The 12,048-nt window shown below is 38.7% G+C and overlaps 1 protein-coding gene across 1 annotated transcript; it reads right to left on the bottom strand.

Moving 5' to 3' along the window:
• Positions 1–835: 835 nt before the first annotated feature.
• On the bottom strand, positions 836–10,712 carry LOC100699458 (solute carrier family 23 member 1). Its single transcript, XM_003440801.3, has 12 exons — positions 10,522–10,712; positions 9,508–9,642; positions 8,230–8,387; positions 7,373–7,532; positions 6,973–7,154; positions 6,361–6,481; positions 6,123–6,279; positions 5,778–6,031; positions 5,451–5,615; positions 5,260–5,368; positions 5,069–5,164; positions 836–2,836 (listed from the first exon to the last, which is right to left on the bottom strand). The coding sequence occupies exons 1-12, from the start codon at positions 10,567–10,569 to the stop codon at positions 2,604–2,606; spliced, it is 1,818 nt and encodes a 605-aa protein (XP_003440849.2). The 5' UTR covers positions 10,570–10,712; the 3' UTR covers positions 836–2,603.
• Positions 10,713–12,048: the final 1,336 nt, after the last annotated feature.

The raw sequence follows: 12,048 nt of genomic DNA on the forward strand, positions 1-12,048 counted from the left end.
CAGCTGAATGCACATCGACAAACAAAAAATATGACAAATAAGACCCAGGACTGTTGAGCAGCTAGAATCCTCTATCAGACATAAATAGGACAACAGTCCTCTCCAGCAGCTCGTCTCCTCCGTTCCCACATGTTTATAGACTGTTGTTAAAAGAGGAGAGGGTGCTACACAGGTAAACATGGCCGTGACTCAACTTTTGAGCGATGTGTTGCTGCCATCAAAATTACATTTACACAATTAAAACATTATGTTTTCTATGTTCTACTATGACTAAAATGTGTTTGTGTGTGATCTGAAAACAATCACATTCTGCTTTTGTTTTGTTTTTTTATTTACATTTTACACTATTTGTTTTGTGGCATTGGGGTTGCAATTCTGAGACTTGTTTATAAAGATTAATATGATCAATGTGTCTGTGAAAGGAAGAACATAAAACTTTGTTGTTTAAAATTATATTATTTAAAAGCTGTCAGAGTTTATTTGAAGGTAAACCAGTATCATAATTTCTTCCACCAGTGAGCACGAGGAAACCCATCAAATTTATAGTCCCATTATTCCAGGCAAAATCCTGGCAGTACACAGCAGTATAACTGGCTGTCTTACAAGTAACCCTGTTAGCTTTTGCTACAACAACACATAGAAAATGTAGTTTCTGTATGAAATAAAAGACTACATGCCACAAACAGATTTGCTTCACTCGACCTTAGACGAGGTTCCTTCGTCACCGTTCTTCAGTGTGAACACAATCAGTATTTCTGAGAGCTGATGCACAAGATATGCTCGACACCCAGCTCAGGAAATGAGCAAGCTGTTTCCCAAAGCGTACAACAAGTCGAAGGCTTAACCTGATCTTTATTATAGGAATAAATCACACTTTGTCAGGTGAGAGTGTTTCCTCTTGGTGAGTAAAAGTGTTCCCAATGTGCGCATAAACATGTAAAAATGTTAAAATAGTTTAAATGAAACAAATAAATACAAAACAGTTATGGAAACAAAACATTTTATGAATGTCCTTGCTCTTATTTTCTTGACATTTCAGAGCACTTAATACTCTCTGATGATGACCTTCAGGGGATAATTATGTTTCATTTATACACATAATTATGTATAATTATGTTGGGCTTGAATCTTATAAACAGAAAAATAGCAGTTACCATGGAATTACAGCCCATAAATGAGGTCAGCTTACATATACTTCACATACCTTCACTGGATGCTTATTATTTACCACGTTTGAATGAATGAATCAGCATCGTGTCAAGCATTTGCCCGCAGTGTGGTTCTATCTACCGGCGATGAATGCACAGTCATTTTCTATTTCTCATGGATTCTCTTTGTGCCTCACGCTGCTCCACTAAAACTCCATTTGCAGTGATAGTTGTGTCAGAAAATATAAACTTGGCATTTGAGATCTGATCTTTCATGAGCTTACAATAGATCTCATAAAGCAGTTCACGGCTATGAGGGCATGTCACAGGACGCTGATGACTGAAAAAGAAAATAAAGGCGATTCCTCAGGGTTGAAGTCCCGTCAGTGAGTGGGAATTGCTAAGTTATCATTATTTTATGCTACTGTTATGCAGATCCCTGCCATGCTTTGGCACAAAACTGTGACTTACTGAGGAGGAACTCCACTTTCCAGAACACTGTGCAAAATTTAATATTCTGCAATATGTTCCCACCGAGGAACATCCAATCAAAGAAAATGTGAGATTTCTAAAGTGCAAATTACGCTCAGTGCCTCGTTCTAGCACACCATCCTGAAATAACATTAGGGTGTGCAACCAACCAATGACTTGTGGTCAAAATAGGCCCCGGGGAACACTGATGGCTCCACAGATCGGAGCATTGCACCATATCCCACCTGTCTGTCAAAGTTGCTTAGACAAAGGAAATGAATACAGAGGGAGAAAGATATGACAGCATGGAAGGCAGGGAGATTGAGAAGATGTGTTATCTGTGTTTGTTTTCGCTAAAGGAAACACAATAACAGCTCAGGGGGCTGCTGCTGTGGGTTTTTAAGCAGCTGCCTGAATCAATGGGGAGATGGTGCTGTGTGATAATAAATTTATCCAAGGGCTAAATTTAATTTCCTTTGAAAGAGAAGAAAGAAAAGCACATAATTCCAGTTTTCTGTTTGTGTTTGTGTGACCAGCAGCAAGTTATTGGAAGATCTGGGAGTAATGGTGGCACACAGTAACACTCTGATCGCTCTGAAGTCCTCCTTTAATTGGTGTTGACAGAACCCGAGTCTTAGATATTTTTATTCCTTTTCGGTGCAGACAGGCTTAAACTGTCAAAATCTACTTTGCACTTCAAAAATAAAGCGACTGCAGGTTTGACAGAGATAATCCCACTGTCTTGTTCTTGTTTTTGTTTTTTTAAGATGGACAGATCTCTATTTGCAATCAAGATCAAGCAAAGAGAGAGAGTTGCCTTAAATGCATATATAGCTGATATTCACAGCTAACCAGTACATGGTTCAATTTAAAAGATATCCATCAGTCAATGATGAACGGTCTAAACACCAGAGTGCTTTCTGTGACACTTCTTGGTAAGAAACAAGCAGTTTGACTCAAACTAAGACTCAAACTTCAGCTCGTTCAGATCCTTGTGCTGTACTCACTCCCCGGACTCTGTGACACATGGTTGTCCTCCGACTGAGATCTGTGACCCTTGTGTGGGCAGAAAGGGATGTAACGAGCCCAGGATTTAGATTGGAGGTGAGAAGTTATGCCAAATGGAAGATCATACACCTCATCAGTTTCCAAACTGCTGCTAGAGTCTTGAAGATACACGTTTTCCCAGGCTAAGAGGCCACGTTCACGTTTAGTCCCTGAATGGTATAAAGAAGGCTGTTAGTTGAATATGCCACACCTTTCTCTATATGTACACACATACAGTGTAAAACAAGCTCAGCCACTTTAACTTAAATCAAACTGCAATTTCTCCATGTGAGATTTCTGTGTGTTATGATTAGCCATACAGTAGGTAGATGTCACACACTGGTTTGTATACGAGCGCTTTTAAGCCTCAACTATGACATGACTGGCATTGCCATGTTGTTGTTGTTTTTAAATCTGGACAACGAAGAGCTGTTGATATGTCAGCTAACTGTCTCTGAAACGTGGCTATGTGCCTAGATGTGTATGACTTTAAGCCGGGGTGACATACTGCATATAGTGTGTTTGAAAAAGATACGTTTGACTTCTCCATTATTTCCCAAAGCCACAACACATTGATCTGCATGTTTGAGTTGGCACAGATTTTATGTTGGATGCCCTTCTTGATACAACCTCCCCGTTTAGCCAGGCTTGAGACCAGCACTGGATTATTTGTGACCTCCTCAGGCTGGGAGAACACCAGGGAGCCACACTCCAATGTAGGAGGTTGGCCATTTAACATGAGTGACTATGAGGATTGACTCCCTTTTAAAGGGACTGCAGTCTTTTGCATTTCTTGGTTAGCTATATTTATTAGTAATAATAATTAATAATTAATAATTCCACCATTTTGAATTTACACCCCACAAAAAGTCTGTCATTTTTAATTGGTTTTGGTAATTTTGGTGCCATTTTTGCATTATTCAGTCGTACTTTTTCAAACTCCTCCTAATTAGATCAATTTCATATTTGGTTTGTCTAAACTGCAGAGCTGGGAAATGCTATATTAGAAGGTTTTTGAGTCTTTGTTGAAGGCGGTATCTGTGGCACTGTGGTGAATTTCGAACACTTGCCATGGAATTTTAATTTGCTGTCATTCACTTATAGATTATTCAATCTGACCCAGACTTCTTTCTGATATTTCCATAAAAGTGAAGAAATCTTTATGGAAATATTTAATGGTAATCATAGTGCCCCCTTGTGGCAACAAAGAAATGCCATGTATTACACTTTGAGGTGCCTGTTCTATTAACGATTAACCAAAGCCATTAAAAATTTGATCAAAAAAGCCTTAATCCTGTAAGTCCCAACCCATCAGAAAATAGCCAGAAAATTCTGATTTTTTGGAACTGAGATGTTTAATAACTCTTATAATAAAATCCACAATTTTTTTTTCTCTATCATGTTGTTTATGATATATTTTTATGATATATTTATAATATATTTTTTGTATCGCATTTGATACATTGGGTGTTTTTGGCAACTTTTTGTTAACAACAATGTTAATTTTAGGCAAAAAACAGTTTTGTCCATTACATTTTGAAATTATGGCAAGTATGAGATAGAGGTCTCAGAAACTCATGTAACAAATATGATACAAATGGCATTATAGGGTTAAGCAGTTAGTGGTACATAATTTAAAAACTGAGCTTTCATCATGGCCATGAAACAGGAAATTGCTGTATATCTCAAGTATACATTGTCCAGTCAACCCCAGACTTCACATGCTTGATAAGAGCCAGAGTCTGGAGACTCTGGAGGTCACACTTATGGCAACAGGAACAGTAGGTGATAATCATCATCCCACATACATGAAACTTTTATTGTGGTTCCATGCATGATATACAGCAGTGTGTCTTATAATTAGTGGTTATTCTCCATCACCACCTAGTGGACGCGGTGGGTGGGCGTGTGGGTTCAGTAGCCAATTTAAGCAACAACCAATTAGCATCCCAGGCTTAAAACGTCCACATAACCACATGAAACTCCTCATCTAAAGCACGCCTGAGCTGTAGCATGACTCGACAGCAGCATCCCTGAGCATGCACTGAGACGCACTGATTGCAGCTTAAATTGTATTTATTACCTGCATTTACCAAGAAGTCCCATTGAGATAACTCTCTTTTACAAATGAGACCTGCCGAAGGTAGCTGCGATAAAATCTACTATTTTTTCATTCCCCTGGTGCCATCTCTTCACAGGTCACAGTAGAAAAAGTAGAGGTATTACTAATATCATTACCTATAGCATATACGCATGCTGAGGAGTCAACATGCGCAAAACCAGGGCCATACAACTAGTATACTTCAATGATATGCTGGTATAAATATGTATCTTAAATACATCTGTGCCATATGTTATGAAAAGTCTGTATGATTCAAGAGAAGCCGTCCATTACAGCTTACCAGGAATTGTGTTATCTAGGAAGAAGCCAAGGAACCCTCCTACAAACATATGAGTGGTCAACAATATTTGCAACACTTGATCCACCTCCTTGACACCTGAGAGAAAAAAGTATCACAAAAGATTTTGGATGATTTGCTTTTTACTTAACATTCAAAACTATTTATAGTGATATTTTCAATGGTGATTTTACCTGTGTCAAGAAAAGTTGGATTCTTCATGATCCAATTTGGAATAACGAGTGCAGAAAACATGGAGAAACCAAATATAAAGATATTCCGAGAAGAATTCATATCTGTGGACTGCCATGTAAGATGTGTCAGCAAAACACAGACAGTAGCAAAAATGTAAATGATTTAAAAAGGATTTAGCACGGTTGTTTACCTGCAGATTAGAAATTCCTGCAGCTCCTATGACTCCAAACATGATCATGAACATCCCTCCAATCACAGGTGTAGGGATGGTTGTGAAGATTGCTCCAATTTTTCCCAGGATCCCCATCAAAATCATGACAAATCCACTCAGAAGAATCACTGTTCGACTGCCCACCTGTTGCCAAATGAAACATCATGCAGTTCATATGTTTTGCCCAGGTAATCAGGACCCACAGCCTCACTCATAAATTAGGTTTGCAGTCTTGATCATTGTGTTGAATGATAATAAAGCTCCGGAGTGGAACATTTTATGCAATTAGTATTCACAGTATCTTACTCTGGTGATGCCGAGGGCTGCCACATTCTCGCTAAACGAAGTAGTGCCATTGCCCGTGCCAAACGCCCCTGCCAACAGAGACCCGACTCCCTCGACACCGATGCCCCGATTGATGGCGTGCTTTGGGGGAGGCGGTGCTCCTGACAGCCTGGCACATGCATGGTAGTCACCCACAGACTCTGCCATGGAGCATATTATTCCAGCAATAATGCCAACCACACCTGCCAGGCTAACAGTTGGCAAACCCCATTTACCTGAATAGGTAGGTCAACAGGTAGGTCAACAGTTAGGCTTGTCAATGCTGAATACGTCTTTCTGCATTGTTTTAATTCCCTGTGAACTCACCAGGATAAGTAAATGTGAACCAAGAAGCCTCACTCACGACATTTCCCTTCACATCTGTGCGGGCCAGGTAGCCATATTCATCTGGATCAGATGGCAGGACATCATAGATGGTGAGGAGGTAGCAGACTAACCATGAGACTGCAATGCCCAGGAGAATCTAATCAACATCTAACGTTAGTATTAGAGCCAGTATGTTTTTGCCACATCAAATATGAAGTTGAATTTTAAGAGAACATACTGGCATTATCTGAAAGAGAAAGAACTTTGAGACGCGCAGTTTCTTGATCTTGTCGTATGCAGGAACAGGGATTGGTATGCGGCGGAGGTATTGAGAGAAGAGGATGATCAGCACTGTGGTCCTGTACATAGAAAAGAATAAGCAAAAGGTGATGATGTGCAAACAAAAAACAACTCAAAAACTCAACAACTCAAAAAACATCACCACAAACTGCTGACTTTAACTAATTTAATTGCATGTAAAATTCCCATGTCATTTTGTTACCTAAGTACAAGTTGTTACATTTTATGGAATATAGTCGAATGAAATTACTTGATTGTTTGATACCAAACACATTTTCCTTAAAGATTTTTGTATTTGATTAATAAATCTTTGATTTTTTAAAAAATATTTCAGTGCATTTTACTCAAAATTATTGCTTCATATTTATTGAGTGTCATTGGAAACATACTGGTGATACCGCTGTAGACACCAGTATGTTTAAATTACTAGCTCTTGGCTGTATACTAAACCACGACAAGGCAGAATTTACATCCTGATGTAAGTCTAGACTGTGACCTCCTGGGATGAAAATCTTCAACCCCATATTGATGCTTCAGAATGGTTACATACATAGCAGAAATGCCCCAGTGGCTGCCTGCCTTCACTCCAGCTGAGTCGTAGAGCGACAGGCCTATGAGTGACACGGTTGGAGCAATGGTTAAGGGGCCAATGAAGCGCATGAGGAAGCCGATGAGGCCAGAGAAACCAACCAAGACCTGGAGGATAGAGGCCACCATAATAGAGCCCTGCAGCTGTGGATAGGAACATAGTGTCCAAGAACATCAGCATGAATGTCACCGTGCTTTCTTTGGGTGAGTGATAGACTTAAACAATGAGTACAACTTGTTACTTCCTGGAGTGCAAACCACATGTGTTCACTGAATAAATCATGAGCTCTGCAGAAGTGCTGTTATGTTTTTGTTAGTGTGCTAAGTGAAGCTTTGGATGCGCAGAATTTGCTTTGGCTCACTGTTCTCATGCGGGTCTGCCACACTTCTATGAAGACAGGTGAGGAGGTATTGACCAGGCTGGCATTCTTGGTCCAAGCTGGGCATTCCCAGTCAGGCATGGACAACAAGGCCATGGCGGGGGTCACCAAGGCAAATGTACCTCCCTGTAGGATGGGAAGCCTAGAAGTGTGACATAAACAGTAATAACTTTCAGATAAACTGACAATTAGTTAGACCCATAATTAGCACATGGTACGCTAACAAAAGAAGACAATAGGCCGTTAAGCACAAGCTAGCAGACTCAATTTTCTATTTAGTAAGCTTGTTTGTTTTTTTAGCCTAAATTATGCAATGCAGTGCACAAAAAAGTCATTGTAAGTCTTGCTAACAGCCCATATCTTTGTGCCCTATAGTACTGACATGGTTGCATGTTCAGAAAGACAATATTAATAATATTTAGCATAATAGCAAGCTAACATTAATGCCATTTGCTACAAGTACCAGTTGACTGCATTTCGTTGCCCTGTACCTGTGACATGTGCAATGACAATAAAGTTGAATTCTATTCTATTCTATGCCTGTTTTTTCTCTTTTTGTTGTTTTTTAATAATCTTTCTATTTCAGCTACCTTTCAAACTTAACATGTATTTGTGTCAAATTTTTATTAATTCCTGTCATAAAAATGTGATTGGGCTTTAGTAAAAGAAACAAAGTATCTATGTAAGTATTAGAATTTTACTGGATTTTTGAACATGGTCTTGCTCATCCACGCCAGCAACATCTTGTGCAGACAGAGTTTGTATTAACTATTAAGTCAATATCAGGCCATCCCTAAAGGATACAAAGCAGTGCAATAACCCAGCAGCAGCACTATTACCTGACACCGAAGATGACTTGCAGAATCGTGCACAGGCCAGAGACGAAGAAAATGTTGTTAATGAGCTGACTCTGGGTCAGGCTGTCATGCTGCAGACATAGGCCCTCTGAGAGGATGAGAGGGATGGAGATTATCCCACCAAATGCTGTCAGGTAATGCTGTAGAAGAGACAAACAGTGATGATGACGACAAAATGATGGCACTGATTACACTGTTACCAACATTAGTGAAACAGAGAGAGCAGAAGGCCTATAAGGCATCCATGTCTATATCGCTTACAGTATGGGGTCATTTTCTGCATTTGTACACAAATAAAAAGGGGTTGCTTTCAGACTCCTTAGCTACTGTTGTGATGTTTACAGTTGGATCTCTGTCCACCACTACACTTTCAAAAGTAAATGGACAACCTAATGTAATAAGAAATACAAGGATTGTGTTTAATACTTGAAAATCATTTGCAGTTACTGACTGCCTGAAGTCTAGAACCCATGGACATCAGCAAAAGCAAAAATGTCCCCCCCTGAGACACTTTGCCAGTTTGGCAGCATTTGGTTGAATCTGAGCAGAGAGTACAGCCCTGTACACTTTACAGTGCATCCTCCTGTTTCTATGAGCAGTCACATCATCAATAAACCCTAGTGACCACTAGCAGCCACACATGGCGGCCTTAACAGCAGTTCCACCATACTTCACAGATGACGTGATATGAGCTGTTCCTCTCGTTCTTCATACGTTTTCCAGAACTGTTCAGTCTCTGTTAGATGTTTAAGTCTAATCTGTCTGCACCTTGTTGCATTTACATTTATGAAAAATTCTCACAGAGGTAAACCTACCTCCTTGAGAGTGTTTTTTACTTGGTTAGATGTTTTGAAGTTCTTTTTCTTAACCATGGAAAAAAGTCTGGTATCATGCACTTTAGTTGTCACCTGTGATCTTTCAGGAATTTTGATGTTGCTGAGTTGACCTGTGCATTGATTCCTTTTAAGATCGTTGTGACCACTCCTAACGTTTTTGCTTTCTCTGGTTTATTTTGAATTTTCAGCCCAATGATAGAATTTTTTTATTTGCAGAAATATGTCTTTGGATCTCATTTGAGATGGAAATTCTACCAAATCTAAATTCAACACTGCTTGCTAAGTGGCTGTCCAATTACTTTTGACCCTCTGAAAATAGGGGGGCTTTGTCATTGTTCCAAAACTTTTGGACCTGATTATACATGACAGATAAATGGATTAAAAAGAGAACAATACACTAATCACATCAAAGATTAAAACACACCTGAATGGCCAAGAAAATGCACAGGTACCAAGGTGGAACATCAGTCACACAATAGGTCGGTTTATTTCTGTCTCCATCTGTTTCAGACGTTTTACACGCCTTTCCTTTGAGGCGATCATCAACTTGCTCATCCATCTGTAATATCATAGAAAAAAAATCTATTAAAAAATCAATACAAAAAAAGCAGTATGCCGGAATAAAAGGAAATGAAAAATCATTATCTCAGGACGAGTTCACTTCCAGTTTATATAAAAACAGGGAACAAAAATTTTACTGTCCTCAGTAAAATTTACAGTGCTTTAAGAAATTTATTATTATTATTGTTGTTTCTGTAACGGTTAATCCACCAGCACGTGCAAGCTCTATAACTGAAATAATAGTTTTGATTGTAAAATATAATTATAGTCATCCATGAATTTTGAAATTTACACTTTTATTAAAAAAAAAAATCAATAAAACAGTAAATCACGTGATCATTTTTTGATTAGGATGCTAAACAGATGAAAAAATTAAATTATTTTTAGTTTTCAAACAAAGTTTTTTGACAGATGCTAAAATGTGTGAATTCTCATTTTTATGCATTGTACTAGCCTTCAGCTGCTTTTTATGACCTGTAAATATTCATTATTTAACACTGAATCATTGAATAATTTGAGGTTTTATGTGCACGCTCAGGCAGAGAGTAGATGCCATGGAATGCAGACACAGACATTATAAAACATTTTATTTCTTTATTGGACTCGTATGTTTGAAAGAAAATACCATTTTGTGTATTGTGTGTGCTCTAAACTGCAGCAAGCTCTAGTAGGTTGCAAAACTTTCAAAACTTTCTCACCCTTTACTCCCACTGGATCACTTAGAACAGAGTTAAGTGCAGCTCTTATTGTTTAACACAATGTGCAGTTAAAGGCAATTTGAACGTTTCCAGGTGCCTATTGATGTTGACCTTATTTAGAAAGAATGCTCAAAGATGCAAGCAATGGTATCTTTTACAAAAATACGTTATGTACTCACATCAAACGCAAGATTGTCGAATCCACTGCTGTCCATCCCAGAAGCCATTGAAATTTCAAAATGAAGTAGATTTTCTAACAAGAGATGAACCAAACTATATGTACAACAATGTACTAACAAGCAGTTGTTACATGTTGAGGAGCCAAAGGTGGACAGGAAGTTGTAAAGGTGTCTTATTGGCAGTGTCTGCCTTTCAGAGTATCACATTTATAGCTAGCACTGTTATGGTCATCCCAGGACTAAGTTCAGCTCCAGCCAACTGTGTTAATTATTTTTTAACCATGTGGACTTCCTGGCGCTAAAAGTAAGTTAGGAGAACAAGGTAAATAAATGACACTGACTATTGCATTTGGTCATATATTATCCAGTTTCTGTGAGTTAAAAATTATGCAGACGTTTGCTTTCAAGGTCTGGTGTGACCCACCCGTTTTTGCTCCTGGACATCAGCTAATGGGAATTTTTGCCCAATCGTCTAATTTTATTTGACTTTTCCAAAAGAATAAAACACTGATTCATTGAGCCTCATTCTTCTTATTCTATCTGTGGTAGAAGTTGAGGTGCTTAAGATCACTGTTTTTGTTTATGCACCACATTCATCTTCAAGGAATTTCTTGCTCTATCAATGATTACAACCTATCCCAGCTCGATGTAGGAAAACAGACACACTATTATACTCCCTCCACCATGCTTTACCGTGGGATAGAATATGCTGCAGTGCAAGTGTTTTCGTTTTCCATCTCCTCACTGCTAAAAGGTCAAAGGGTCAAATCCACTGGGCGATTGTGGAATTTGCATGGTCTCCCATTGTCTGCATAGTTTTACACCTGGCCCTCTGGCTTACATACCAAAGATGTCATGTTAATTGGTTAATTGTCTGTCTCTCTGAGTTAGTCCTGCGACTTGTCCAGGATGTCCCTTAACTCTTGCCCTATGACAAGGTGAGGATGTTGTGACACTGAATTGGATAAATGGAAGAAAATAAGTGGATGGATTTTATTTACATAGATTGTCTTTAATTGCATTCATGGCTCGTGTTCAAATATAATGATTTAATGCAAAAAGCATAAAAATTTAAAAGGTTGACTTCCAGGCACCTAACTTACTCTAAATAATAGTAAAGTCCAGTAAAAGCTTTGATAAGTTGACAGATAGCAATTTATAGTTTATAGTTTATATATCAAGCAATACTTAGTGATAAAATGTTGTATGATTATAGATGGTGCATGATTGGGGATATACTTCCCAGCAAGGAGAAAGAGATATGAGAGAAATGTGGCCATGCAGAGCTGTATGTCCTGCTGTATTCTTGCTGTATGTCAGCAAGAATGCCTGAAAACTAATAAACTAAAAATCCTGGAACTTGGTGGAGAGATGGTGTGATGGTTCACAGATGATACATGACACCAGAGGCAGATAAAAAGATTGAAAACACTGAGTCTAGGCTTGGGGTCTCATGCCTTAAGCAAAATATACAAGGGAAAAGGTAAGAGGCAGGGTCCAAAAATCCCAAAGCATATGACGCATGAA

This window comes from Oreochromis niloticus, linkage group LG15 (assembly GCF_001858045.2).
Source record: "Oreochromis niloticus isolate F11D_XX linkage group LG15, O_niloticus_UMD_NMBU, whole genome shotgun sequence".
NCBI lineage: Eukaryota > Metazoa > Chordata > Actinopteri > Cichliformes > Cichlidae > Oreochromis > Oreochromis niloticus.

Bases quoted from the DNA above. Each gene is read 5' to 3' on its own strand.
- LOC100699458 (XM_003440801.3), bottom strand. From the start codon at position 10,569: ATGGCTTCTGGGATGGACAGCAGTGGATTCGACAATCTTGCGTTTGAT. The intron at 8,388-9,507 runs GTGTGTTTTAAT...TCTCTTCTACAG, and splicing joins GCATTTTCTTGGCCATTCAG to CATTACCTGACAGCATTTGG. The intron at 6,032-6,122 runs GTGAGTTCACAG...CTACCTATTCAG, and splicing joins GTTCACATTTACTTATCCTG to GTAAATGGGGTTTGCCAACT.